The following is a 27833-nucleotide window of genomic DNA, read 5'->3' on the forward strand; positions in this document are numbered from 1 at the left end:
GAAAAGAAACTTGATAGTACATAGAGGATGACATGCGGGTCCCATTTAGCAACGAATCGGTATCACCGTTTGAGAGGCCGCACGGGATCGAAAGAAAAAGGCAAGTGACCAAATATGAGGTGCCAAAAAAATTCCAAGAAAAGAAAGTTGATTGCACATAGAGGATGACATGCGGGTCCCATTTAGCGACAGCTCTCAACGTTTCCAAGGCGGCAAGGGATCAAAAGAAAAAGGAAGTAGCCGTAAATCAGGGGGTCAAAAAAAATCCAAGAATAGAAAGAATTTTGGTTCATAGAGGATGACATGCGGGACCCATGAGTGCTAAAAATAATCCAAAAAGAAATTTTATTGTACATAGAGGATGACATGCGGGTCCCATTTTGCAGCAGCGGTCTCAACGTTTCCAAGGCGGCACAGGACCAAAAGAAAAATGAAGTAGCCGAAATCGGGGGTGAAAAAAATCCAAGAAGAAAGATTTCAATTGGGCCGCATCTGGACATCTTGGCCTTCGAACTATCCCGCTTGGCCTTTTGACTCGTACAATTTCAGCCCACTCCAAAACAGGAAAGTTCGAATTTTCTAAAAAACGAGAAAGTCCTATGCTTCGCAAAAACAAAAAAAGGGGATTCAACATATAAGTTTGTTTATGTAAAAATAAAGATTTATTTTATCCGTTTGAAATAGCTCGGAGCGCAATACACCGTTTATTGTCCGCAAAATAATCAAGATATCACATGTTTGTTGTACGGGAGGGCGACATCGGGGACCCATGAGCCGACGAGCGTCGTCAACGTTTTAAAGGCGGCAGGGGATGGAAAGAAAAAAATAAACCAAAAATCTGTTGGTAAAAAATCCAAGAAAAGAAACATTTTCGTTCTAAGAGGATGACATGCGGGACCCATGAGGCGACGAGCATCCTCGGCGTTTATTGTTCATAGAGGCCGACATGTGGGACCCGTGAGCCGACGGCGTCCTCAACGTTTTAAAGGCTGCAGGAGATCGAAAGAAAAAATAAGCAAAAAATCGTTTGGTCAACAAAATCCAAGAAAAGAAAACATTTACCGTTCTGAGAGGATGACATGCGGGACCCATGAGGCAGCAGCATCCTCAGCGATTTCAAGGCGGCGGGGATCAAAAGAAAAAAGGAAATATCCGAAATTGATTAGGGGTTCAAAATAAATCCATCAAAGGAAACTTTTATTGTTCATAGAGGATGACATGTGGGACCGACTCCGCCAATGAGCGTCCTCATCGTGTGCGAGAGGGCAGGAGATCAAAAGAAAAAGGCAAATAGCCAGAAATTAGGGTCAAAAATAACTCCAAGAAAGAAAACTTTTATTGTCGTAGAGGATGACATGCGGGACCCATGAGCCAGGCAGCTTAGTCAACGTTTCAAAGGCGGCATGAGATAGAAAGAAAAAGGCAAGTGACCAAATATCGAGTGCCAAAAAAATCCAAGAAAAGAAAGTTTTATTGTACATAGAGGATGACATGCGGGTCCCATGAGCCGGCGGGTTCCTCAACGTTTCAAACGTGGCATGAGATCGAAAGAAAAAGGCAAGTGACCAAATATGAGGAGCCAAAAATAATTCAAGAAAAGAAAGTTTTATAGTACATAGAGGATGACATGCGGGTCCCATTTAGCAGACAGCGGTATCACCGTTTGAGAGGCGGCAGGGGATCGAAAGAAAAAGGCAAGTGACCAAATATGAGGAGCCAAAAATAATTCAAGAAAAGAAAGTTTTATAGTACATAGAGGATGACATGCGGGTCCCATTTAGCAGCACAGCGGTATCACCGTTTGAGAGGCGGCGGGGATCGAAAGAAAAAGGCAAGTGACCAAATATGAGGTGCCAAAAATAATTCAAGAAAAGAACGTTTTATAGTACATAGAGGATGATATGCGGGTCCCATTTAGCGACGACGGTATCACCGTTTGAGAGGCGGCAGGGGATCGAAAGAAAAAGGCAAGTGACCAAATATGAGGTGCCAAACATAATTCAAGAAAAGAAAGTTTTATAGTACATAGAGGATGACATGCGGGTCCCATTTAGCAGCAGCGGTATCACCGTTTGAGAGGTGATACGTCTCCGACGTATCGATAATTTCTTATGTTCCATGCCACATTATTGATGATATCTACATGTTTTATACACATTATATGTTGTATTTATGCATTTTCCGGCACTAACCTATTAACGAGATGCCGAAGAGCCGATTCTTGTTTTCAGTTGTTTTTGGTTTCGAAATCCTAGTAAGGAAATATTCTCGGAATTGGACGGAAATCAACGCCCGGGGTCCTATTTTTGCACGAAGCTTCCGGAAGACCGAGGGGAAACGAAGTGGGGCCACGAGGCGGCCGGACAACGAGGCGGCGCGGCCCGAGAGGCCGGCCGCGCGGCCACGGCGTCCGGGCCCCTCGTGACGCCCCTTGACCTACCTCTTCGCCTACTTAAAGCCTCCGTGATGAAACCCCCAGTACCGAGAGCCACGATACGGAAAACCTTACTGAGACGCCGCCGCCGCCAATCCCATCTCGGGGGATTCGGGAGATCGCCTCCGGCACCCTGCCGGAGAGGGGAATCATCTCCCGGAGGACTCTTCACCGCCATGGTCGCCTCCGGAGTGATGAGTGAGTAGTTCACCCCTGGACTATGGGTCCATAGCGAGTATCTAGATGGTTGTCTTCTCCTCATGTGCTTCATTGTTGGATCTTGTGAGCTGCCTAACATGATCAAGATCATCTATCCGTAATGCTATATGTTGTGTTTGTCGGGATCCGATGGATAGAGAATACTATGTTATGTTGATTATCAATCTATTACCTATGTGTTGTTTATGATCTTGCATGCTCTCCGTTATTAGTAGAGGCTCTGGCCAAGTTTTTGCTCTTAACTCCAAGAGGGAGTATTTATGCTCGATAGTGGGTTCATGCCTCCATTAAATGCTGGGACGATGACGGAAAGTTCTAAGGTTGTGGATGTCTGCTGTTGCCACTAGGGATAAAACATTGATGCTATGTCCAAGGATGTAGTTATTGATTACATTACGCACCATACTTAATGCAATTGTCTCGTTGTTTACAACTTAATACTGGAAGGGGTTCGGATGATAACTCGAAGGTGGACTTTTTAGGCATAGATGCATGCTTTGGATAGCGGTCTATGTACTTTGTCGTAATGCCCAATTAAATCTCACAATACTCATCATATCATGTATGTGCATGGTCATGCCCTCTCTATTTGTCAATTGCCCGACTGTAATTTGTTCACCCAACATGCTATTTATCTTATGGGAGAGACACCTCTAGTGAACTGTGGACCCCGGTCCATTCTTTTACATTGAATACAATCTACTGCAATACTTGTTCTCTTGTTTTCTCGCAAACAATCATCATCCACACTATACATCTAATCCTTTGTTACTGACAAGCCGGTGAGATTGACAACCTCACTGTTTCGTTGGGGCAAAGTACTTTGGTTGTGTTGTGCGGGTTCCACGTTGGCGCCGGAATCCCCGGTGTTGCGCCGCACTACATCCCGCCGCCATCAACCTTCAACGTGCTTCTTGGCTCCTACTGGTTCGATAAACCTTGGTTTCTTACTGAGGGAAACTTGCTGCTGTACGCATCACACCTTCCACTTGGGGTTCCCAACGGACGCGTGTTGTACGCGTATCAAGAGGCGGCAGGGGATCGAAAGAAAAAGGCAAGTGACCAAATATGAGGTGCCAAAAAAAACTCCAAGAAAAGAAAGTTGATTGCACATAGAGGATGACATGCGGGTCCCATTTAGCAGCAGCGGTCTCAACGTTTCCAAGGCGGCAAGGGATCAAAAGAAAAAGGAAGTAGCCAGAAATCAGGGGGTCAAAAAAAATACAAGAATAGAAAGAATTTTGGTTCATAGAGGATGACATGCGGGACCCATGATCCTGCATCGTAAACGGCTCGATCGGAGAGCGTTGAACGAGATGGCGCGATCGAGAAAAAAAACAATGCCAGAGAGGCTGCCATCTGGGCACTACATCCCTCGGCGGTGCGGATTTGCGTTGACTCGGCCGGCGAACCCGAGATTTCGAGATGCACCACGTCGACCCGGGACACCATACGCCACGTTTTGGCCGTTTTCGTCGGGCTAGGTGGCCTCAAAAACGAGAAAAAAAACGTTTTGACATGCACAACGGAGAGACCAAAAATCGTCGGCCATGGTCACCAGCAACCACGGCGCGACTTCAACTTCGTCGGCCATGGCAACTTTTCTTGTAGTGTATGCCATTTGTGTCCACCATACCTACCTACCACATGGTATTTCTCCGCCATTCCAAAGTACATTACTTGAGTGCTACCTTTAAAATTCTATTTCTTTGTCTTTGCAATATATAGCTCATGGGAAAATAGCCTTAAAAACTATTGTGGTGAAGAATATGTAGCTATGTATCTTATTTCTTATAAGTTTCTTGTTGAGCGGTAACCATGTTTCTGGGGACGCCATCAACTTTTACCTTTGTTGAATATCATGTGAGTTGCTATGCATGTTCGTCTTATCTGAAGTAAGGGCGATTTTCATGATCAAATGGTTTGAGTATGCATATTGTTAGAGAAGAACATTGGGCCGCTAACTAAAGCCATGATCCATGGTGGAAGTTTCAGTTTGGACAATTAATCCTCAATCTCTTATGAGAATTTTATCTCGTTGTTGAATGCTTATGCATTAAAGAGGAGTCCATTATCTGTTGTCTATGTTGTCCCGGTATGGATGTCTAAGTTGAGAATAATCAAAAGCGAGAAATCCAATGCGATCTTTCTCCTTAGACCTTTGTACAGGCGGCATAGAGGTACCCCTTTGTGACACTTGGTTGAAACATATGTTATGCAATGATAATCCGTGTTAATCCAAGCAAATTAGGACAAGGTGTGAGCACTATTGGTATTCTATGCATGAGGCTTGCAACTTATAGGATATCTTATACATAACACATATGATTTATTACTACCGTTGAAAAAATTGTTTCTATGTTTTCAAAATGAAAAGCTCTAGCACAAAAATAGTAATCAATGCTTCCCTCTGCGAAGGGTCTATCTTTTACTTTATTGTTGAGTCAGTTTACCTATTCTTTCTATCTCAGAAGCAAACACTTGTATCAACTGTGTGCATTGATTCTTACATATTTACCTATTGCACTTGTTATATTGCTTTATGTTGACAACTATCCATGAGATATACATGTTACAAGTTGAAAGCAATTGCTGAAACTTAATCATCCTTTGTGTTGCTTCAATGCCTTCTACTAAGAATTTATTGCTTTATGAGTAACTCTTATGCAAGTCTTATTGATGCTTGTCTTGAAAGTACTATTCATGAAAAGTCTTTGCTATATGATTCAGTTGTTTAATCATTGTCTTTACCATTGCTTTGAATCACTTCATTCATCTCATATGCTTTACAATAGTATTGATCAAGATTATGATAGCATGTCACTTCAGAAATTATCCTTGTTATCGTTTACCTACTCGAGGGCGAGTAGGAACTAAGCTTGGGGATGCTTGATACGTCTCAAACGTATCTATAATTTCTTATGTTCCATGCTACTTTTATGATGATACTCACATGTTTTATACACTTTATGTCATTATTATGCATTTTCCGGAACTAATCTATTAACGAGATGCCGAAGTGCCAGTTCCTGTTTTCTGCTGTTTTTGGTTTCAGAAATCCTAGTAAGGAAATATTCTCGGAATTGGGAATCAACGCCCAGTATCTTATAATTCCACGAAGCTTCCAGAACACCGGAGAGGGGCCAGAGGAGAGGCCCAGGGCCACCACACTTGGTGGCGGCGCGGCCCAAGGGGGGCGCCCCCTATTGTGTGGCCCCACCAGGGCCCCTCCGAGGCTGCCCTTCCGGCTACTTAAGGACTCCGTCGCGAAAACCCTAGAGGAATAAGCCACGATACGAGAAAAGTTCCAGAGCCGCCGCCATCGCGAAGCCAAGATTCGGGGGACGAAGTCTCGTTCCGGCACGCCGCCGGACGAGGAAATGCCCCTGGAAGGCATCTCCATCGACACCACCGCCATCTTCATCAACACTGCTGTCTCCTATGATGAGGAGGGAGTAGTTCTCCCCCGAGGCTAAGGGCTGTACCGGTAGCTATGTGGTTAATCTCTCTCCCGTGTACTTCAATACAATGATCTCATGAGTTGCTTTGCATGATTGAGATCCATATGATGAGCTTTGTAATCTAGATGTCGTTATGCTATTCAAGTGGATTTTACTTATGTGATCTCTGGAGACTCCTTGTCCCACGTGTGTAAAGGTGACGAGTGTGTGCACCGTGTGGGTCTCTTAGGCTATATTTCACGAATACTTATTCACTGAGTTATGATTTGAGTTGGATGTCTCTATGAAATTGTGGTGTGTTAGTACCTCCTATGAATGCTCACAGATGACAGCGTGGGGTGTTTATTAGTACTTGGGAATACATCTTTAAGGTTTGCCTACATGATGAATTAGTGTTCGTTATCTTGCCAGAGAGTAATTCAGAATAGCATAGTGAAGTGCTTATTTATATTCCTTTATGATTGCAATGTTGAGAGTGTCCACTAGTGAAAGTATGATCCCTAGGCCTTGTTTCCAAATAGTTACACCACAGAGAATTGCCTCCCACGCCAGCAAGCTATTTTCTGGCGCCGTTTATTTACTGTTCTGCTACATGTTTATTTACTGCATCTTTACTTCCTGCAATATTACCACCATCCATATCACTTGCATCTCACTATCTCTTCGCCGAACTAGTGCACCTATACATCTGACAAGTGTATTAGGTGTGTTGGGGACACAAGAGACTTCTTGTATCGTGATTGCAGGGTTGCTTGAGAGGGATATCTTTGACCTCTTCCTCCCTGAGTTCGATAAACCTTAGGTGATTCACTTAAGGGAAACTTGCTGCTGTTCTACAAACCTCTGCTCTTGGAGGCCCAACACTGTCTACAGGAAAAGAAGCGTGAGTAGACATCATTGCGCCGCACTACACTCCTTCACCAACAACCGTCACGTGGTCTTCATCTCCTACTGGTTCGATAACCTTGGTTTCTTACTGAGGGAAAACTCGCTGATATACTCATCATACCTTCCTCTTGGGGTTCCCAACGGACGTGTGCTTTACCGTCACAAGCATTAGTGAACAAAATGATGTTTGTAGGTGGCTATTGACCAAAAATGGGAAATTCTCTACCTACTTCTTAAAACTCTACAAGTCATTGTTTCAAAGATTTCGAGAAAGATAGGGTTCCTTTGAGCAACTTTTATGTGGTTAACTTTCAAGGATAGTATATTGACTAAAGACAACTTAGTTCATAGGAGATGGTTAGGTGATGTAAGGTGTCGGTGATGGTCTTGTAAAGAGCCTATTAACCATCTTTTTCCAGTGGTTTAGCTAGATATGTTTGGAATCTAATCTTATGTGCTTTGATTTTAAGGGTGTTTCTGGAAAAAATGAATGATATTTGTAATTGGATTTTATCTTTTAAGGGAACTTTGGTGAGACGGGTTGTATCTTTTAGAACTGTTGCGGCCTTGTGGCGTACGTATTTCAAAAATTAGGGACAAAGCTGGCTTCCAGAATGTATACCCTGCTGCTTCCTGCTTATTAGCTTTATATCTCAAACTCATCTATCTTGTAATGTGATGCATATGAAAATGCTCATAAAACTAGTTTCAGGAAGAAAAAAAAGCTCCAGAAATTGCAAGCTTACGAAGCCGAGGGGTTGCTGGTGGTGGCATCAGAATTTTATCATAGAAGCAAAGGCTAGGCACCGATGACTAGGAGAATAGAGTAAGTGGGATATGAAAAGGAGAAGATCTTAATCCTTTGTTTTGTTCCCTTTTCCTATGGTCGATGCGTACGTTATTTTCGGACTGAGTTCTGAGTAGACTGATAGATGTTACAAAATGTTCTAGGCGTTCTAATTGGGCAGATGTATGGAGATCCCTGGGTGCGGGTGTTGGGACACAAACTTCTTCTTCAAATAAGTTTTCGATCTGCTATATTAATATAACAACCACACGGTACAATTATTAGGGTTTGAACACAAGCAAGCCTAAAGAAAGAAAAGAGAAACTAATATCGATAAGGTCAGATCAACGAAAACGCAGATGTCCAACAACCATCGCGCCACCCCCCCCCCCTCGAAAAATTCCCACCACGTGTGCACCACTCTTGATACGCCGCGTACTAAGCAACACCTTCAAGAAGGAATGCGACGACGACAACCGCCGCTGGCCGGGCTGGTTCTAGGATTTCCTCTGTACGTGCAGGGGCCGGGAAGAATGGCTTCACCCAATGCCCTTCGGGAAGGAAGGGTGGCGCCCGTAGGCGTCACCGTGTCGGTGTCGGCCAAACTGAGAAGCACTTCTCCCGTCCTCACGTCTTCGCCCCAGACGCTCCATTGTGCTCCACCAAGTGGGCCGCCCACCAACACGCGCCATCACGGCCTTGCAAACACCAATGTCGTCTCACCGTGGCTAATGAGACGTGACAGGCAGGATCGAGAAGGGCCTAACGGGAGTGAGAGGCAGTAGGGAACCGCCTCCACCGCCAATGGAGGTAACCATCCAGATGCAGCGACAAGTGCAAACCAGGCCCACCTGGGCCGGCCAAGCTCGTGGCGGGCTCGTGAAGCCCCGTCACTGCGCTACAGAACACACATCGCCGACCCCGCAACCCCTAGCTCGAGCCACCCTTCCGCCCGCCGGAGACGTCATGGATGCGCTCGGCCCTAGCCCGCCCAAACCCGGGTGGGGCCGAAGGGCCCTGATATGGGTCGGGAAGGCACAACCACGAACCACCGCGCCGCCTAGGCGCCAAGGGACCACGCCATCGCCTCCCCGCCACCCGGTGTTGCGGCGCCCAAAGAAGGATAGAAGGTGCGCCACTAGTGGAACCTCCATCGATCTGGATGCACCGCCACCAGCCGAGGGAACCCCGCGTCCCCCCTCCAAATGCGCATGTAGGGGCAGCTCCGCCTCCACCTGCACTGTGCGGGGCTTCGCTGGCAGTGGTTGGGAAGGGCGGAGAGGTGGGCCGGCTGGGGTAGGGTTTGAGTCGACCTCCCATCGCAATGCGGAGCGATAGGGATGGCTGAAGCGAAAGCTCTGCTTTTGCTTGAAACTCTGTTTATTTCCGCTGATTTATCAGCTTCTTAATGGAAGTTGGGAGCTATGCTCCTTAAGTCGATTTTTGTTTTCATTTCTAGGCGTATGAAGAGGGAGTTACAACTTACAACACCATTGTGAAGGGGCGGGCCAACAGCCCAAAAGCTAACATACGACTACTACTCTGAAACCAACAAGGCAACAACCAAAGTGGATGGACGATTGCACGTCCGAATGGCAAAACACGTTGCCTTCAGCAGCAGCATTTCTTGTGACAGAATTCCTCCTCGACATGAATTGCCAGGTGGCGGGCCCTTTGTTTCCAGGTTCCAGGTGAAGACGACATCGCCCTCGCGCCCCCGCGTCAACAGGCGGGCCAGAGCAGAGCGACACGGCTTCAACCAGTTCCACCCTGCAATCATCTCTACTCTGAAGCTATGGTGCACCTGGGATGGAAACACGCCAACCCACGAGCTGGCCATTTTTCTCAGCGATCCAGATTCCAGGCCCCCCTACGAGTACGAAGGTTCCTGGACACAGCGTAGCCAAACGACATATGTGAAACGGTCTCCGGCAGACGAGCGCACGGCGGACAGCGCGGTGCCGCCCACGACGCTGGTGTCTGTCCGGCGTCCAACATCGGTTGTGACTTTGCGGCGCCCGCCATGCAACAGGGAAGGTATTTCTCAAGTAAAATGATCACATACCGCCATATACAGGGATGGTGGCTGAATATACCTGTTTAAGCCAACGTACGCGCCAATACGCAATGGATACAAGTCACTGAGGAAAGTGGATAAATTCGCAGGAATTTCTGTTGATCAGAAGTAATTCCTCAAGTTAGAGTGGATAATGCAGTGCTGAAGCTCTGGTTTGCAAGCTCCACACGACCGCGCGCCGTCTACACTACGCAATATCGCTCGTCTTCTGCATCGCATCCTTTCAATTTCGAACTGCAAGATTATTTTGGTGGAATGTATAGCTCTGGATCGGCGAATCTAGCCCATTTTATTAGGGTGGGGCATACCTTACTTGGGCTAGGCTTTTTTCTTATTTTTTCTATTTTCCAGTGGATGGGTGGTAGTTTTAGATTCAAACTGGTGGTCTGCATGTACTGCTTCGGGCCTCCGGTCACTTTGGACATCTGATCGTTGCTTACTTGTGTGACTTGCTGCTATGGACAAGTGTTACTTGAAGAAAATGATCTACATCACCAAATCTGAATTTTTTTGTGTGAATGAACATGAACATGTGTTCTAATAGAACTCCAAAATTTTAGAAGAGAAGATACTTGTAGTGGTATGTGTAAAAAAGATAAATCTGAGTGTTGTAAACCACAAATCTAAATGGTCTAAACAGCACCAAAATTTGTTATTTTTGCATAGAACACCAAACATATCATTTTTTTCACCACAATGCTTCTTGCAGGTAGGGAACCTTCTCATGTTCGTTGTCTGACTTTGTTTGCTATTTTTTTTTCGATTTTTTATAGGGCAGGTGCAGAAGAGCCCGGGTTCAGATGTGAGTTTTCGGGCTTATGCTTGTTATATGTTCCATGCTGTATCGATCTCAGGTTTTCTATAACTTTTCATTGCTACTTGTACATTCCTGCACAATCATATGAGAGAGACATTCTCAGGTTTTCCCACGCTTTTCGTTGATATTTGTTTCCTTTACCGTTTTAGTGGGATTCTCCATTGGTGATGCTTTCAATTGGTTATCTTCCTTGACGAAATGACATGTAATTCTTCTTCGTGCTTAGTAGTAGGAGTATGTCAAAAAAGAGTAAATCGCACTGGCGGTCCCTATTCTTTCTCCCCACCTTCAGTTTAGTCCCTATTCTTTAAAATTGAATAACTAGATCCTAATTCTTCAATCGGTTGCTCACACGAGGTCCTAAACACGTCTGACCCGCGTTGACCCGTGCCACGTCGACCAGTGGGACCCAGCTAAGCAACCGATCGGGCTGTTAGCTTGCGAAAAGGCAGCTCGCGTGCGCGCGAGCAAGATGCGCATGCCCGCAACAGCGTCGGCTCGTGCCCGCGCTACTCGCCGTCAGCCGGCTTTGCCAACGCCCACATCGACCTCTCGCGTGCTATGCCGCTCGCGTTGCTGCCGCACCAGTAGAAGCGTAGCAACCGGTTGCCCGCGCACACTACTGCGCCTCAACCTGCCGACCCCGTTGCTCATGCGCCAGGTTCTCGCCGCTGCCGGCTGAAGCTCCTCTCCTCCAAGTCCGGCTGCTACTACCGGTGCCCAGGGATAAGCAGCACTAGCTCCAGTCCGGCTGGCCCGCACGCTCGCCGCTCAGACTGTGGCTGCCCCGGCTTCCGCGCATCGTGCGCCCCTCCGCGTTCGCGGCTTGCGGGCCATCTTCATCTGACCGCCGCGCGGCCGGGTGCGCAACGGTTGGCTCCGGACTCCCCGGAACCTGTGCGCCCCGCAGCAGCTCGCGCAGTCATATCCTCCCTCCGGCCGCCCGCACGGCCTCGTCCCTCTGCCGGCTCACCGTCCATCTCCCGCGCACCCTCGCAACTGTTGGCCGACCACGCCCTGGCCGGCTACTCCTCGCAGCTCCAACCTGCCGGCGCCCGCGAGAAATGGGACACGGCTTCATCGACCTAGCGATCTTCCCGCGTGAACCCTAATCCCCTGTCGGATAATAGCGTAGCTGTGTACATTACAGTATGTTTGGTTGCCTACCTGGGTCTCCCTGGCTGGCGTGGCACGGGTCAACGCGGGTCATACCTGTTTAGGACCTCGCGTGAGCGAGTGAGAGAAAAATTAGGACCTACTTGTTCAGTTTCAAAGAATAAGGATTAAACTGAAGGCACGGAGAAAGAATAGGGACCACCAATGCGGTTTACTCGTCAAAAAACACTATCCGCAACAAATTAATAAAATGTACTAATAAATTTTCTTACTGGAACAAAATGTCCTCAACTAAATCATGATGGCTTTGATTGATGGAGAGGCGATGAGCACGTGTTTGAAAAAAGCTAAACGAAGTCATTTTTTTTTCCATTGCAGTAACACAGTACCGTACTAGTGTGCTACACACCACTGCGATGCTACCTGATTCCAGTAATCTAATGGGATCCCCCAACCATTCATTCCAGTTCAGCGGACAGGATCCTAGTTCGCCGCCGCCGCCGCCGCCACCAATCCCTATCGCGCGCGCCTCCGGCGTCCCCCTCTTCGTCCCTCCTCTCCTGATCTCCTCGGCTCTGCCTCGTCCCCGCTCCCTCCTCCCTCGCCGACCTTCCCATGGCACCGCCGTTCGCCGCCGCGGCCGTCTCCTCCTCCTCCGCTCTCTTCTCACCGTCGCCATCCCGCCCCTTCATCGGCCGCCAGCTGCCGCTGAGCTCCATCTCCGTGCGGCCGAGGCGCGGCCCGCCCGCGGCCTCGGCCGAGTCCGCCGGGAAGCTCCTTCTCGAGGTGCACGGGCTTACCGCCTCCGTCAAGGAGACCGGGCAGCAGATCCTGAAAGGCGTCGACCTCACCATCCGCGAGGGCGAGGTTCGTGTTGCTGTCTGGTGTGGGTAGCGGCTCGCTTGCGTTGGGGCTGGAAGGTTTGGGGTGTTGACTTGTGTTGGTTTCTATCTGCGTGTGATCATAGGTTCATGCGATCATGGGGAAGAACGGCTCCGGCAAGAGCACCCTCACAAAGGTCAGAGTCCTACTCCTCATCTGTCCACATTTGTCTCCCGATTGTTATCATGAAAGCCACTGAGAAATTCCTCTGACAAATGGAGGTCATTCATTATTAGGATCAAAAAGGACCAAAATGGCAAAATCAGGAGTGCAGTTCAATTTTCAGGATAGATTACCATCAGGCCACTAAACCACTGCCTAGTCCAATACATGATGGACTAGGTGATTGCTCAAACTAAACAGCCCCTTAGTTCGAGGGCTATGTATCTTATGTGAGAGTTATGCCTTTTATGTCTCTTGTTTGGATACGCACCAAATCTAGAAGGAATTTGGACTAGAAAAGAGCCAGCGATGCCAGCTTAACAGTGATCAATCAGAGCCGCCCCATATAAAACAGCACCCACCAATCTCTTGAACTAACTCCCATGCTAGAACATACATACGTAATAGACTTAACAGAGTGACAGATACAACTTTTATAACATATCATCTTAAATTCCTAAGCAGAGTAATGTAAGACTACCAAGATTTGATATAAGAACGCATAAAGGTTCTACCATCATGTGCCAAGGTTTTCTTTTTGTCACTTGGTTTTGTGTTAGGACTTCAGTCTATCATTTGATTCTGGTAACTGCCATGTCCACCATCGCTTGCTCGCTGAATCCCCTTCCTTTAACAATGTTCCGTGATGCTACAAAGAGAAAATTGCTTGTGCAAAGCATTAAGTCCCCATTAATGGCCATGTTGTTGAGAATTGCCCTTAAAGACAAAATATTGCACTAAAGCAGATCCATTTGAACCCTTATGAGTGCCGACTTGTTCCCAGCTCAAAGCTCCCTTCAAACTAGTACTCCAGGCAAACACCGACTTTGCTATGGATTTTGAAAATACTTTGATGAATCCATTCAACGATGTTTGTTTTCACATCATACAAAATCTAAACTATTAAAGGAAAGACGGGTGCTCTTTTCCTTTCTAAAATAACCAGCCAAATGTACTGCTTATACAAGATCTCTAAGGTACCCTCGAAATTCGGGCCCAGCTTACAAAACATAGGATAATCCATCTTGTTGTCTTGAAATTGTAGGTCTCGCAGAGATCAACTCTTAAGTATTCAATGAGCTTTGTTATGTAGTGCGTGCATTGCAAATTGTGTGAGAACTTCTGCCATGGCAGTCGTGTGCAACTTAATTAAATCCCTTCTCATGTTCGCAACTCTAAGGTGTCCTGATACTATGGGAAATTGACCATGTTCCTTTGCCCTCGTCTAGACATTGAGTTGTTGCATCTTTCGTTACAGGTACTTGTTGGCCATCCACATTATGAGGTAACAGGTGGTACCATTCTCTTTAAGGGTGAGAACTTGATTGACATGGAGCCAGAGGAAAGATCTCTTGCAGGTCTCTTTATGAGCTTCCAAGCACCTATTGAGATTCCTGGAGTGAGCAATTACGATTTTCTGCTCATGGCATTAAATGCTCGCAGGGAGAAGGATGGTCTCCCAGCTTTGGGGCCTCTTGAGGTTTGAACATTATATCTGTTGTATAAGCCACCAACAGTTTCACTTACCATGCAAGAGAATAATACGGTGTTGTATGTTGCTAGCTGCTAGTTTCTGAGATAAGTACAACTCTGACATATGTTTTCTTTATCACGCAGTTTTATTCAGTTGTATCACAAAAAGTCGAGGCCTTAAAGATGGAACCAAAGATCCTTGATCGTAATGTCAACGAAGGATTTAGTGGTGGAGAAAGAAAGCGCAATGAGATACTACAACTTTCTGTAAGATTACTATGAAGCCATCTGACACCTTAATTTGGCTGTTACATCATTTATATGCTACCATATTCAAATATCTCATTTTACTGTATCACCTATGAAATACAGTGCCAAAAAGTTCTCTGTAGATTAGCGAAAATTATAACTATGTGAGATCACGATATCAATACGGTATGTTGTCATGTTGTGGAAAAAAGTAGCTGTCAGGTCAAGTAGTCATTGGCAGTTAACAAAAGCTGAATTAGAAGTTCTGTTATTTCACTAGTCAATTCTAAACCAGACCAAATGATCTTTGAGAGATTTGACACCTTGTTCAATAAATGCAAATCAATAAGTTCAATCAGTCCCTCTGATAATCAGTTCAAGAAAAAACAGTCCCTGTTGATTCGTTGGATTTGTTGTAATACCATTATGACCTACCATATTTGTTTTTGAAACCATGGTATTTCTTCAGATCTCCACAAATACTTTGTATCTAAGCATGGCCATGCATTACAAATTAAGCGCTTTATTCTTGACATGAATCTGGGCTGATATTTCCAAAAAGAATCCATACCGTAGAGCTCTAAGGAATGAATTATTTAGGATCTCAGGACAAATGTATCTGTTAGCTTACCTGCAGTCTTGTTTTGCTGCAAAGAACTATTGAGTTAAACTCTTCCATTTTATTTTTCGTATCCAATGAATTCATTCTAGATTTAACTGCCAATGTGTTTATGTGATGGGGGCTAAGCCCAAGGGTGTGCCCGATCTTCACGGATTTGGATGGGATTCGTGGGGGAGGTGGAAGAACACGAAGAACGTGGGTGGAAAGCGGGGTGGATCGAAGATACAAACGCAACACACACACACAACCGGTTGTTCTTCGTTGGCCCGATACACCAACCCAATGGAATTGCAAGAAAAAGACCCACAAGGAGTAGAATCCCTCACAAAAGATTGGCAATAGCAATTGATAGAGTTCCAAAGAGGAAAAGAGTGCAAATAGACAGAATTGCAAAAGCAAAGGATCCAAAACACTAGAATTCCTAGAATGGAAGAGATCAACTACCTAGAAGAGTAGGTAACTTCGTAGATTGGTAGATCTAGAAGGGTTTCCCGCAGGAAGGAGCATAGCTCATGTTTTCTCTTACATCAAGTCTAATCTCAGATCTGAGCCAACAAGGCTATTTATAGTTGGTGGGCGAAGGGATAAGTTACACGCTGAAAAGTGCTGTTGTGCTGAAGTTCGACAGGGCGGAAGTTCCGGCCGTCCTGGGCGGAAGTTCCGGTCATGGGCGGAAGTTCCGGTCCAGGAGGCCGGAAGTTCCGGCCAACTTCCGGCCTAGTTCCGGAAATGGCCAATTTCCTTGCAGTAACATCCAGGGGCGTTTTGGCGCAATTTCGGAACTAGGGCGGAACTTGGGCGGAAGTTCCGGTGGGCGGAAGTTCCGGTCCCTCGGGGCGGAAGTTCCGGCTGGATCCTTTTCCCTGGGCGCTGGAAGGCATCTGGGAGGCATCTGGCCGGAAGTTCCGGTCCTGGGGGGCGGAAGTTCCGGCCTGGGCGCTGTAGCTCCATCTTCATCATTTCGAGCTCCCTCTCCATTGGCTTGGTCTCCATGGCTCGTGTCTTGGTCGATGTACCTGATTGAACATAGGGTATTTGCATGAAGTAGCACGCCATCCAAAGAGGTATCAAATGTATACGTGGAAAGGAGCGAATTCACCTCTTGGTGTATGGTTTGGGCTCGAGCTCGTGTCATTGGACCACGAGGAGGGCTTGTCGGTCTTGATGTAGTGTCAACCTTGGGTAGGGCTACATCATTATGTCTACATACATTTTCAGCTCTATATGAGTGCAAATGTGATGCCAAAGACCTATCAGCGGAGTATGCATTTGAGATTCATTAGGCCTTTCTTTCCTCTAATGTTATATTGTTATATCCATTATTATATGCAGTATGCAAGTGTCCTTGTTTTCTTGAGACTTGTTAGGTATTGTGTGTTATTAACAATATCAGCAACTTTTTCTTGGATAGGCTTAAGGCATACATTCTTGTAAGGAGAGAATGCTTGCTGATTTTTTTTTAATAGCAATCATAATTTATCCATGTTGTATACTTCAACAATAAATTCCAGCTCTAATTGATGGTTTTTAAATTAGGTCGTTGGGGCTGATTTAGCCCTCCTCGATGAGATAGATTCAGGATTAGATGTTGATGCACTTGAAGATGTAGCTCATGCAGTGAATGGGCTCTTGACTCCCCAAAACTCCGTTCTGATGATTACACATTACCAACGACTTTTGGATCTTATTAAGCCAAGCTATGTTCACATCATGGTAAGTGCACATGCATACTTATTTTGTAGATTTTTTGCACTTGATAGACTATAGTACATTTGTCTGTTCAAATGCATCTAATTTATCCCTCAAAAAATGCATCTAATTTAGCATTCCTCTATTTTATTTCATGAAAGATTATTTGGACCCTGGATTAGCTTATCATTTTAGCTGCATGTGCAATTTCAGAGAGTAGTGTGAAAGAGAAGAGTCCGAAGATTGAACTTGTGTCTCCTAACTTTTTGTATGTAGTGTTACTTAATCAGGTGTTGAAGACCTATGGTCTCACTAGGTTCTACATATTTGAAAGTAACTGTTTGCCACTCTATCATTCAACCCAATGACAGCACTTACTGATAAAGGAACTCCTCTAAAGATGATTGTAATTTATGTAGCAAACATGAACGAGATCACTTATGTAATCTTAGCAAGCTGATCAAAATATTGTTGGCACCTTGCCAATTCTTCTACTTTTTTCAAACTGAAAAACTTCTAAGATAAAGGGCATGTATTGTCATTGATAATGGTTCTGATTGTTTAAATTACAGGAAAGTGGCAAGATAGTGAAGACAGGTGACAGCTCTCTAGCCAGCCACATCAACGAGGGTGGTTTCAAATCAATCGCTTCTTTTGTACAGCATGAATAAGGTTTTTCTTTTGTTCACTTCTCGTTCGGGGGAGATTTCGTTTGTTGTTATGATCACATAAAGACACATGCATCTTCATGGTGAAAAATGATGAATTGAATATCTACAAATATGGACCGGCTTCTTAAGCATTTTGTTGATTTAGATACTCCTTTGCAGGTCAAATGCTCGAATTCCCAGCCACTAGTCTATTTGTCAGAATAGATTGGTCACTGGTCGGTTTCCATACATTCTTATGCCTAGTACGACATGCAGCCTGGAAGTGAAGTGCTGTAAATTCAGTGTAATTTTGGAGGAAGAGCCCTGGAGTTCTGAATTGCCTTGGCCCTATTTCTCTTTTAGGCCTGTAGGATTTTTTTTTGGTTAACAATATTAGTACAGTATACAGAGCAACACCTTGCATGTGGATATGACCAACAAAATTGTATCGGAATTTTCTCTTCAATTGTAAACAGTTTTGAATATCATGCATTGCCTCTCTGGTATGTGGTCAAGTTGTCCTCTCAGATGACAGTGCCTACTGATAATCTATTATCGTGTAGTTCCGACTTCTGAGTGCTTTGTGCAAAAGTTCCAAAATTAAACTCGGGCTCTGTAGCCCGAGCTCCATTTGAAATTTCTGGGTTCTTGTTTGGATATATTAGGTAAGCCACGCTATGTCTTCTGAGTCTTGAACTCTTGATAAACTTTTTCTGATAATGGATGGACCATCGTCTCATTTCAAGGAAGATAATGATGCTCTCACAAGTCACAAGCCTCTCACGACTCCATGACAGATTTTTCCTACCTTTGAACTACAACCACAGCACCACTAGCCCACATCCCAATCCCTCGCACCCGTCTTCCCAGCCACAAACCATGGACGCGCCACACCAACCGAAGGTGAACACTACACATCCATCGCATACGCATTACCGTTACACTGCTGAAACTGAAACCACACCAACCAAACGCCACCCGATCTCTGAAAAAAACACCGAGCATCCCAACAGCAATAGCAGAGATGCTGCTGGCTCGCGCCTCCCCCAGCTTCCTCCCATCGACCTCCTCATCCCCTACCCCGTCGACGCCGACGCTGCCACCGTGCGCGTCCTTCGGCAGGAACCAGCGCACCGGCGGCGTCGGCCTAACCGCGGCATCGCCTCACTGCGCCGTCAGACGGCCCGTGATGGCGGGAGCGGCAGCGGGGGCAGTGCCGGCGGCGAAGCTTGAGGACGCCGAGGCGCTCATCGACTCCGTCGAGACCTTCATATTCGACTGCGATGGTGAGTGAGAGATAAGATCGATCGCCCAAGGCCTGCGTGTTTCCTGGAGCATGCCTGAATTAATTGGCTCTCTTGTCCTGGCGCGTAGGGGTGATCTGGAAGGGCGACAAGCTGATCGACGGCGTGCCGGAGACGCTCGACCTGCTCAGATCAAAGGTCTGATAGATTCGCAGATTAGGCTATCTTCTCAGACTCTCTGCGGTTTCTTGCTGATTTCATCAAGGATTGCAGGGCAAAAGGCTGGTGTTCGTGACCAACAATTCGACCAAGTCGAGGAAGCAGTACGGGAAGAAGTTCGAGTCGCTCGGGCTGAGTGTCAACGAGGTATCTGTTCCTGTCATTAGCTGCTGTTCTGCATTGGTAAACTTCTTCTCCTGCTAACTGGGGCATGGGACGATGATCAATATGCATGCAGGAAGAGATATTTGCGTCGTCCTTCGCAGCCGCTGCGTACCTGGAGTCCATTGATTTCCCCAAAGATAAGAAGGTAAAATGCATCTTCGTCAGTCAAACAACTCGCCATTTTTAGGAAAATGTGGCTGCACCTGCTTTGGTGCACACGATGTAGCACTGAATTCAAGCGCAAAGTTAACATTCATATGGTTCAGGTTTATGTGATTGGAGAGGAAGGAATTCTCATAGAGCTAGAGTTGGCTGGCTTTCAGCACCTTGGTGGACCAGTATGTAACAAAGACTACTCCTTTCTCTGTGACATCCATGATGAATTAAATTCATGTTTTCCTGTTAGCATGTTAGTATTTTTTGGTACCCAATGTTGCATGCAAATCTGAAATCTGCATCGACTAACTGGAGTGAGTGAGACCTTGGACAAACTTAAAAACCTTAGATAATAATCACCGTGCTCGTGCAGACAGATGGTGACAAGAAGATTGAGCTGAAGCCTGGATTCTACATGGAGCATGACAAAGATGTCAGTATGATTATTGTTCCTCTTCTAGGTCACAGCAAAATTACTATGCTATGAGGCAGTAATAATATTTGGGTTTGTCACAGGTTGGAGCAGTTGTGGTTGGATTTGATCGCTACTTTAACTACTACAAAGTTCAGTAAGTACCTTCTTGTTCGCCCGTCTAGCCCAAGAAAAAGTGGAATTAGAAAGAAAGAAAAAAAGACTAAAGTTAGATGTAAATGGTTCAGTTAAGACTGTTAGGATTGTAAAAATTCAGATTAGTATTTGATTGCATATTGAGTTATTTACTCATGTGATTTAGCACATGCAAGAGCAAGACCACAAACTCTTCGTAATCTACAAAAGTTCGGTATTATCGATTTCACATATGTAAACCTGTCACTTATTAACTTTTTAAGGTACGGGACGCTTTGCATACGCGAGAATCCTGGGTGCCTTTTCCTTGCAACAAACAGGGACGCTGTCACTCATCTCACTGATGCCCAAGAGTGGGCAGGTTAGTCAGGCATTCCTACTCTTTCAACATATCGTCGTCCCCCCATAAAAAAAACATATCGTCGTCCCTTGCTCAAATTTGCCTTGCTCAGGTGGCGGGTCGATGGTAGGCGCTGTTCTTGGCTCAACCAAACAAGAACCACTCGTCGTCGGGAAGCCATCAACATTCATGATGGATTACCTGGCAAAGAAGTAAGGCTAACTGTGTCCCAGCAGCAGTAGTCCAGCTCCATGAATCCGTTTCCAGAAATCTGCAAGAAATAATGTTGTGAATCAGACAGCTGATGGCTAAGAATAGTTTTGAGATGTTTTACCTTTCTTCTTCGATGGCAGGTTTGGAATCACAACATCTCAGATATGCATGGTAGGTGACCGTTTGGATACCGACATTCTGTTTGGGCAAAATGGAGGCTGCAAAACTCTTCTGGTTCTCTCAGGTATCTTTGATCATAGTTGAACTCGTAGCACTTGCTCTGCTGATTTTGCATCGACACTAAGATTGGTCGTTTGACTTCTACAGGTGTGACGTCTGTGGAGACGCTTCAGAGCCCCAACAACACGATCCAGCCAGATTTCTACACGAACCAAATTTCTGATTTTCTCACCCTCAAAGCAGCAACAGTATGAACAAAAATGTGAACGGACTGTTTTAGCTGGGGGGGTGCCCCTTACTTTTGTATAGCAACTAAGAGATCACAAGGATTTTTTTTTCTTTTTCATGACGATTTGTAATCGTGAGACCAGATCTTTATAAGCAAGCATGTATTAAATGCAATATCAAATGGATCTGCTGCCAACTTTTCCTAGGCTCATGATTAACAATAAATAAATGGAAGAGATATGACAACCAAATATGCCTGGTTAAGGTTGAAATGTATACCAAGCAAATAAGTATCGGTCAGAAATGTGACTAAGCACAGGACATACAGAGAGTAAATATGATCCCAGAAGAAAAAATGGCGAGTAAAGTAAGTAACATCACCAACTCTCATGTTGCGTATGAGAAAAAATATTCCTGAAGAGAACCATTACTCTTCTTATGAACTAACATTACTAGCAACATGATAATACCAGGATTCGATAAGTTACTAAAATATAGAAAAAAAGGATATGCTCTGTATTTTTATGTACAGAAGTTCAAACACAAACTATCCAATCTGGTTCCCACTCTCTAAGCTGAAGCAAGAAGTTCAAACACAAACTATCCAATCTGGTTCCCACTCTCTAAGCTGAAGCAAGAAGTGCACACAGTAGCATACCATGATAATTTCATTATATCAGTAAAAACAAGAAGAATGCACTGTACAGATTGTAAAAAAAAGCTCAGCCTAATGACAAAATTGCATGATGAAATCTATACAGTTTCAGTTGTACACTATTGCGCCTTTATTTTACTGATTTCTTTAAGCTGCTCAAGAATGTTAGCAAAGCTTCCTTCACATTTTGGCCCTTCGTTTGCCTCGCTTCTTGTGATGTGACACGCAAGCTCTCAAGACCACGGCCCAGGGAGGCAATCATGGGAACAGAAGGTGCAGCCGCGGCGGCACACTCAATCCCATCGCCATGCTGCACGAGGCCAGCACATGCAACCATGCTAAAACCAAATGTTGCCCAAGGAGTTATTCTGAAAGGTCGGTTGCGCCTCTTTTGCATTATTTCATAGAACGATGTCCGCATCGCCAATATACTAGTTCCCTCTGCTGATGTTATAACAGTGTGTGTCACAGCTCGAATCTTCTCTGCTGAAGCCGTGAACTGTAAAGCAGATGACTTCGAACTAGCACTAACAACCCCATGGGAGAGGAGCTTGCTTAATACAACGCCGGCATGTCTTTGCAGCTTCATTAAGCCATACTTTAAAACCACTGGAGTTTTATAGGGAGCCAAATTAAAAACAGCAGAAGCCTGAACAGTTTTTGACAAAGATGAAAAACCAAGAATTGCTGTTCCTCCTGCACCAACTGCGACGACAGGTTTCTCAGCAATCCAACTCTTTTTATCAGTGCTGTCCAACGGCAGCTCACTGCTATCGCTGTCGGTTTTGTTGCCATAATGACTGAAGCACTTGCCAGCTAATTGTGTGATCTCTGAAGGAACAGGAGTGTTCCAGTGTCTCCTTATTCCAGCTAAGCAGCTGGCATCAACTACAGCCACGACGGAACCAAACTCCCTTAGTTGACTTCTGAGAGCTTGAACGAGAAGAATGTGGCACTTCTCCTCAGAAGGGAGTTCAGCGAACTCCAGCTTTTCCGAACCATGATTATCTTTTGCATCAATGCGGCGTCTTCCTGCATTGTTTAAACATATTCTGAGAGCCTCTATTGCAATTCCAAATGCATAGACATCAGATAACATTTCACTGCAAATTGGCTTCCCCTTGTGGACTTGAGTGAGCAACATCTGTACAGAAGACATAGCCTTCACGATCGCCGGAGTGTCGATAAATATAGCATAAAGGTCGGCGAGCAAAGGGTAGACAGTCTGCGCAAAAAGTGGAGGCTCATATCCGTCGGCTGGCTTGCATTCTGACAATTTGCTCTCGGTAACAGCGGTGGAAGAGATTGCTTGGGACAGCAACAAGTTAGCAGTTGGAGCTAGCGACTTCAGGATCTGCCTTCCATAATCATCGACAAGGCATATCTTCCTAGCATTGGAGCTCGCTGTTGAAGTGGCACTCTGAGGGATCAAGCAGCTACCCTGTAATTGCTGTCCAGAGTTATCATCCATGGCGGTCTGAGGGAGCGAGCAGCTAGCCTTCGAGTCCTCCTGAGCTGAGCTATTGTCTGAACTGTTTTCGTTGCTCGAACCACCACCACCATTGCAGTTCTTCTCATACGGAGAGCCGAGCAAGAGAAAATGCGACCCTGTCTCCTCCGCGGCTTTCTTGGCAGCCAAGAGGTGGCCGTAGAACCCGACCCCGAAAATCTCCTGCAGGACCTGGCAGGCGGCAGATTTCACGTAGTGCTCCTTGCTCCTCTTCTCCGTGACGCACCGCTTGATCACCTGGAACGGCGACGCCGGCACGCCGCCCGCGCCGCCCTCGGCCAGGCACTCCTCCTCGATCCAGACGTCGTCGACCTCGGCGTGCGCGACCTGGGTGATGACGGCCCCGGGCCGCACCGCCCTGATCAGGCGGCCGGCGTCCGCCGCGGACTGCTCGGACAGGTTCTGCGCCGCGAGGATGTAGATCAGGCCCCGCGACTCGGGCTCCCGGAGCGCGAGCACGAACTGCTTCGTCTCCTCCGGGACCGCGAGCGGCCGCACCAGCCGCGCGGACGCGCCCAGGTCGTCGTCCTCCTTCAGGCGGGCGCAGAGCGGCCACAGGCTCTGCAGGTACGAGAGCAGCGCCGCCGCCATGGGCGCCGCATCAGCGGGTTGCTCCGCCGGCGAGTTCCGATCAGACGGGGGAGGGCTGACTTGCCCCTTGCCCCTCTTGTTAATTCTTCCGCTCTCGGGGGGGCTGATTTGGCGGATGAGGGGATTGCTCCTTGGCAGCAGCAGCAGGTTCCGGTCCGCCGCTGCTCGCCGCCGGCGGCGGCGGTGGCTGAGATGGGGCGGCGGACGAAAGCGCAGGGCTGCGGGAATTTGGGTGGCGTGCGGCGTGACCTGCCCTAGGATTTCTTATTAAAACTCTTTTTCTTTTTCTTTTTCTATATCGGTTTTCTGGTAGTCGAGTTTTCTTTTCTGTTCCGGACGCGCCCGACCCTTTCCAGACCCCGTTTCTGCCACGGTCGGTGGACATGGTTGGGTGGAAACCGGAAAGACTTTCAAGTTTCAACCTAGGTCAATATCACCACTCTTTTGGCTAGGCTTTGGAATTGTGTGTTCTGAACAATGTTAGCAAACAAATAAATACGAATTGGCTAGATAACACGGTCATGTCAAAATATCGACACTCCGTTCAAACACAACATCCAAACATACTCCCTCCATCCACAAAAGTATTATAAACTTTGTCTAAATTTGCATGTATTTAAAATCTTAAATACATATTTACCAAAGTTGAGATATCTTGCCGAAGAGCATACCTGCCCATGGGCAGTCCGGCTTGAGGCCCGGCCTAGAAAACACGGGCCTAGGTCTAAAAGGTTGGCCCGACAGCCGATCCGGGCCGGGCCTGGGTAGCTCGAAAATGACATGTTACACTCAGCATGGCCCGCGGCCCAATGGGCTTGGTGGGTATTTGGTCGGGCCGGGCTTGGGCCTGATTTTTCAGCATCGGGCTTTCCTCGGTCCGGCCCGGCCCGACACATAACCAGGTATACCGAAGAGCATGGAGAAAGTCAAAGGTTATCTTGCCGAAGAGCATGCAGAAAGTCAAAGGCTCTATTGCCAAAGAGCATGGAGAAAGTCAAAGGTGGAGGCCCGGACAATGGATGTGTACCGAGGAAATGCCCGCGGCAAGCAATGTCGTGATGACTCTACAAGGTAGGGCCATGGGTCAACATGCATGATGCCAAATCATAGATATGGCATTTTTTTAATTTCTTTCCCTTTTCATCCTTATCACTTATAAATATTAGGGCATGTACAACGGTGATGACTTAGCTGTCTATAAGAGGTAGTTATATGTGATTTTGGTGATGTGGAGGAAAGAGAATGAGGAGAGAGGAGGCTGTCTGTACAGACAGACAGACAGTCTGTAGGCTTCTTACAGACAACTTACAGACACCATTTTTATTGTTGTATGAAGGGTGTCTATAACTTATACGCACATATAGCTATGACTAACAATAGATAACTTACAGAAAGAATATTGTATACATTGTCTATAGCATTGTCTATAGATGACATGGAGTAGTATTACATACACCATCCGTCTAAACCAATGTACATGCCCTAATACCTACTAATGTACGAGAGCCAGCAACCGCTAAACCATTCAAAAAGCTATTATTAGTGTCGCTTTCCTCTTGCGAGGTAGCTCAACCGTGAATAGCAACGCAAACATACAATGAAAAGTTGATACACACATGAATAATTTTTCTCACGCTGTGTTTGGATGCACATAATTTGGCCGTGGAATTGAATTGGACTGAAATTCCAAATCCGAGATGGAAAGGAAATGACCACCATTTCAATTCTGTTATTTGGATGTACATGATATTTGTTGTTGGAATCAAGGGGTGGCACCCAATTCCAATTCATGTTTGGATGTGTAAACCGTGGAATTTGATGTTTTGTTAAGTTTGAACAATATATAAAGTTGTCTACATGTAAAAAAATAATATGTTTATATTAGAATGTTTATATGTATTATAAACAATTGAATTTTGTATCTCACAAATTCGACTTACATCAGCACATATAAAAAAGGAATACAAAATATGAAGTACATACGTTGAAATTGGACTGTGTTGCTGCTAATTTTCTAGGACTATGCAGGTCACTGCCTCATGCTTCCATGAACAAATCTAATCGGAGAGAGTCAAAGAGGTAGGAAGATGGATAGGAAGAGGTCGACTGAGAGAGGCCACCTCCTGCCGTCGTTCCCCTACTTCCGCCGTTCCCCTACCATCTCTGTTCCTTGACCGCCCCCGTTCCTCCCTCCCTCCGCCGTTCCCCTACCGCCCGATCATGCCTAGGGTTAGGAAGCCTGTGAGGATGACGCCAGGGAGATGCTCGTGGGAGGGGCGAGATGGGGGAGGAGGGCGCGGAACAAGGCGGCGTGGCTTACCGGAGCAGGAGCCGCCGCCGCCGGGAACCTCCGCGTCGGGCGGAGAAGGGCTAGCTCCCGACCGTCCTGTGGCGCTCTCGCGCTTTGAGCCTTTGACGAAGGGGTACGCAGTGTTTTCGAGCGTTTCCGAGCTCAGAATCTATCCAAGTGAAACGGTGCGCGATTTCAAAAAAAAAAGTGAAACGGTGCGCGCGTGGGTGACCCTTGGAATTGCCCATAGTTTCCAGGCCCCAATTCCAAGGTCACCCAAACAGCCGAATTGGGTCTATTTAGCTCCGAATTCCATTTCCACGATTAAATTCCGTGAATCCAAACACATCATCATATAAATCTAAAAAAACCGTGTGAAGCTGAAAACGATCTGGTCTTTTGACACAACTTAACCTGAGTTGGTTACAAGAAATAGGCATCCATCACTAACTATGTGAAAATTTATACATTTGGTTTACACTCTGAAAAAAGTCTTGTGGATGCAAAAAAAAAAAGGTAGACATGTATACAAAAATATATGACAGCTAGTGGTCTATAGTTTATTGTGACTTAATAGTTTTAGTGCATAAGGAGTTGTATTTACTATAGCTTAAAGCACATTCACCTAATATGTGAGTTTTATACATCAAGTTGTATTTTTATAGCTTAAAGCAAATTTGCCTAATTTGTGATTTTTCTTCAGCTCTCAAATTATGATTTTTTTTACTAATTTTCATACTATGTAATTTATGTACCTAGCCTTCATATGCAAGTTTTTTTTTTCTCAATAAGAGAATTGCACTTATATATATGGTTTTCACTAAGTTACGATATCATAGTTATATGATATGATGACCAAAAATTTCAGTCCAACTGGTTATTATGGTGGACCATAGCAATCCCATTTGGTAAATGAATTTGAATGTTACATGTACTAGTATCTTAAATAATAAGTTTTACACAGTAAAAATCAGAAAGGAAGTAGAAAAATTGCTTTGAGTGTTTGAGAGACACAAAGGCAGTATTTGTATAGGGTGATTTGACTTGTGAAACATTGACATGAGTTCTACTAGGGGATATGTTTGGTTTGAACCTAAGATAATTTTGGATGGTCAAAAATTGTGAAGGTTAGCATGACATGAAATATTGATAGGGTTGATTTGGTCTATTCACTATGAAAAGCTTAAAAAAGGGTTTGTCAAGGATAGTAACACAAATCCTATGTGTAATTTAAATATTTTACTTTGAAGTAGTTCACCTTTGCAGTCAATCTTTTGAACAAAGTATGTCTTCTTACTTTCGATCTAGCTTTTAACTGGGTTTTTGCCAATTTTTTGCATTTAACTCGCGTAGAGCCTGCCAGCCTTGGGCCAGGGCGATAAGTGTGATGGCCCAGGCCACGTAGGGACTATATTCACATCATACCAGCCATGGCTGCAAAGAGCTTGGGCCGGAGAAAAAAAGAGGATCTTACTTAGATTTTTAGGTAGGGAGACATGGTTGTTCTCAAAAAAAAAAAAAAAAAAAAAGGTAGGGAGACATGGAGATCCCATTGGTATTTTAATTAGGGGATGAAATTGGTGCGCATGACACAATGGCAAGTGCGGAGACTCGAACATAGATGGGTAAGGATGCATCAGATTTTGCCTAGGGCTTTCCAAACTATGAGGACGGCCGTGAACTCAGATGGCATTCTGCTAATTACACGAGCCTATATTTGTGTGACATGGTAATTGAAGAATGAGGTCACTCACGTGGGTGCATATTTTATTGCCTTTTGTCAACAAACCATGTGCATGAAGATGTCAAGTCAACCATGCGCTAGCGAGTTGTAAAAGAACTAGATGGGTAGAGTGATTTCATTTTTGGTTTCAAAGTTCACCATATTTTTCCTACGTCATGGAGAGTTTTCAATGCAAAGTACAATCGTTCCTGAAGTTATCATGGC

At 45.6% G+C, this 27833-nt stretch overlaps 3 protein-coding genes across 3 annotated transcripts; 2 read left to right on the forward strand and 1 right to left on the reverse strand.

Moving 5' to 3' along the window:
* The first annotated feature begins 12396 nt into the window (after positions 1 to 12396).
* On the forward strand, positions 12397 to 18053 carry LOC124674262 (ABC transporter I family member 6, chloroplastic-like). The gene is made up of 7 exons (XM_047210302.1): positions 12397 to 12666; positions 12767 to 12817; positions 14102 to 14323; positions 14461 to 14583; positions 16724 to 16900; positions 17449 to 17548; positions 17707 to 18053. The coding sequence occupies exons 1-6, from the start codon at positions 12415 to 12417 to the stop codon at positions 17545 to 17547; spliced, it is 924 nt and encodes a 307-aa protein (XP_047066258.1). The 5' UTR covers positions 12397 to 12414; the 3' UTR covers position 17548; positions 17707 to 18053.
* Positions 18054 to 18449: 396 nt separating this feature from the next.
* On the forward strand, positions 18450 to 21035 carry LOC124673680 (phosphoglycolate phosphatase 1A, chloroplastic-like). The gene is made up of 11 exons (XM_047209713.1): positions 18450 to 18812; positions 18901 to 18968; positions 19044 to 19136; positions 19228 to 19299; positions 19421 to 19492; positions 19684 to 19743; positions 19827 to 19879; positions 20142 to 20239; positions 20331 to 20430; positions 20572 to 20675; positions 20759 to 21035. Exons 1-11 carry the CDS (start codon positions 18551 to 18553, stop codon positions 20863 to 20865), a joined length of 1089 nt encoding a protein of 362 aa, XP_047065669.1. The 5' UTR covers positions 18450 to 18550; the 3' UTR covers positions 20866 to 21035.
* Positions 21036 to 21468: 433 nt separating this feature from the next.
* On the reverse strand, positions 21469 to 23595 carry LOC124673957. Its single transcript, XM_047209999.1, has one exon. The coding sequence runs from the start codon at positions 23593 to 23595 to the stop codon at positions 21625 to 21627; it is 1971 nt and encodes a 656-aa protein (XP_047065955.1). The 3' UTR covers positions 21469 to 21624.
* Between the last annotated feature and the right edge of the window lie 4238 nt (positions 23596 to 27833).

Source organism: Lolium rigidum, chromosome 7, assembly GCF_022539505.1.
Source record: "Lolium rigidum isolate FL_2022 chromosome 7, APGP_CSIRO_Lrig_0.1, whole genome shotgun sequence".
Taxonomy (NCBI): domain Eukaryota; kingdom Viridiplantae; phylum Streptophyta; class Magnoliopsida; order Poales; family Poaceae; genus Lolium; species Lolium rigidum.

Bases quoted from the DNA above. Each gene is read 5' to 3' on its own strand.
- LOC124674262 (XM_047210302.1), top strand. From the start codon at position 12,415: ATGGCACCGCCGTTCGCCGCCGCGGCCGTCTCCTCCTCCTCCGCTCTC. The intron at 14,324-14,460 runs GTTTGAACATTA...TTTATCACGCAG, and splicing joins CAGCTTTGGGGCCTCTTGAG to TTTTATTCAGTTGTATCACA. The intron at 14,584-16,723 runs GTAAGATTACTA...TTTTTAAATTAG, and splicing joins ATGAGATACTACAACTTTCT to GTCGTTGGGGCTGATTTAGC.
- LOC124673957 (XM_047209999.1), bottom strand. From the start codon at position 23,595: ATGGCGGCGGCGCTGCTCTCGTACCTGCAGAGCCTGTGGCCGCTCTGC.
- LOC124673680 (XM_047209713.1), top strand. From the start codon at position 18,551: ATGCTGCTGGCTCGCGCCTCCCCCAGCTTCCTCCCATCGACCTCCTCA. The intron at 18,813-18,900 runs GTGAGTGAGAGA...CCTGGCGCGTAG, and splicing joins CTTCATATTCGACTGCGATG to GGGTGATCTGGAAGGGCGAC. The intron at 18,969-19,043 runs GTCTGATAGATT...CAAGGATTGCAG, and splicing joins TCGACCTGCTCAGATCAAAG to GGCAAAAGGCTGGTGTTCGT.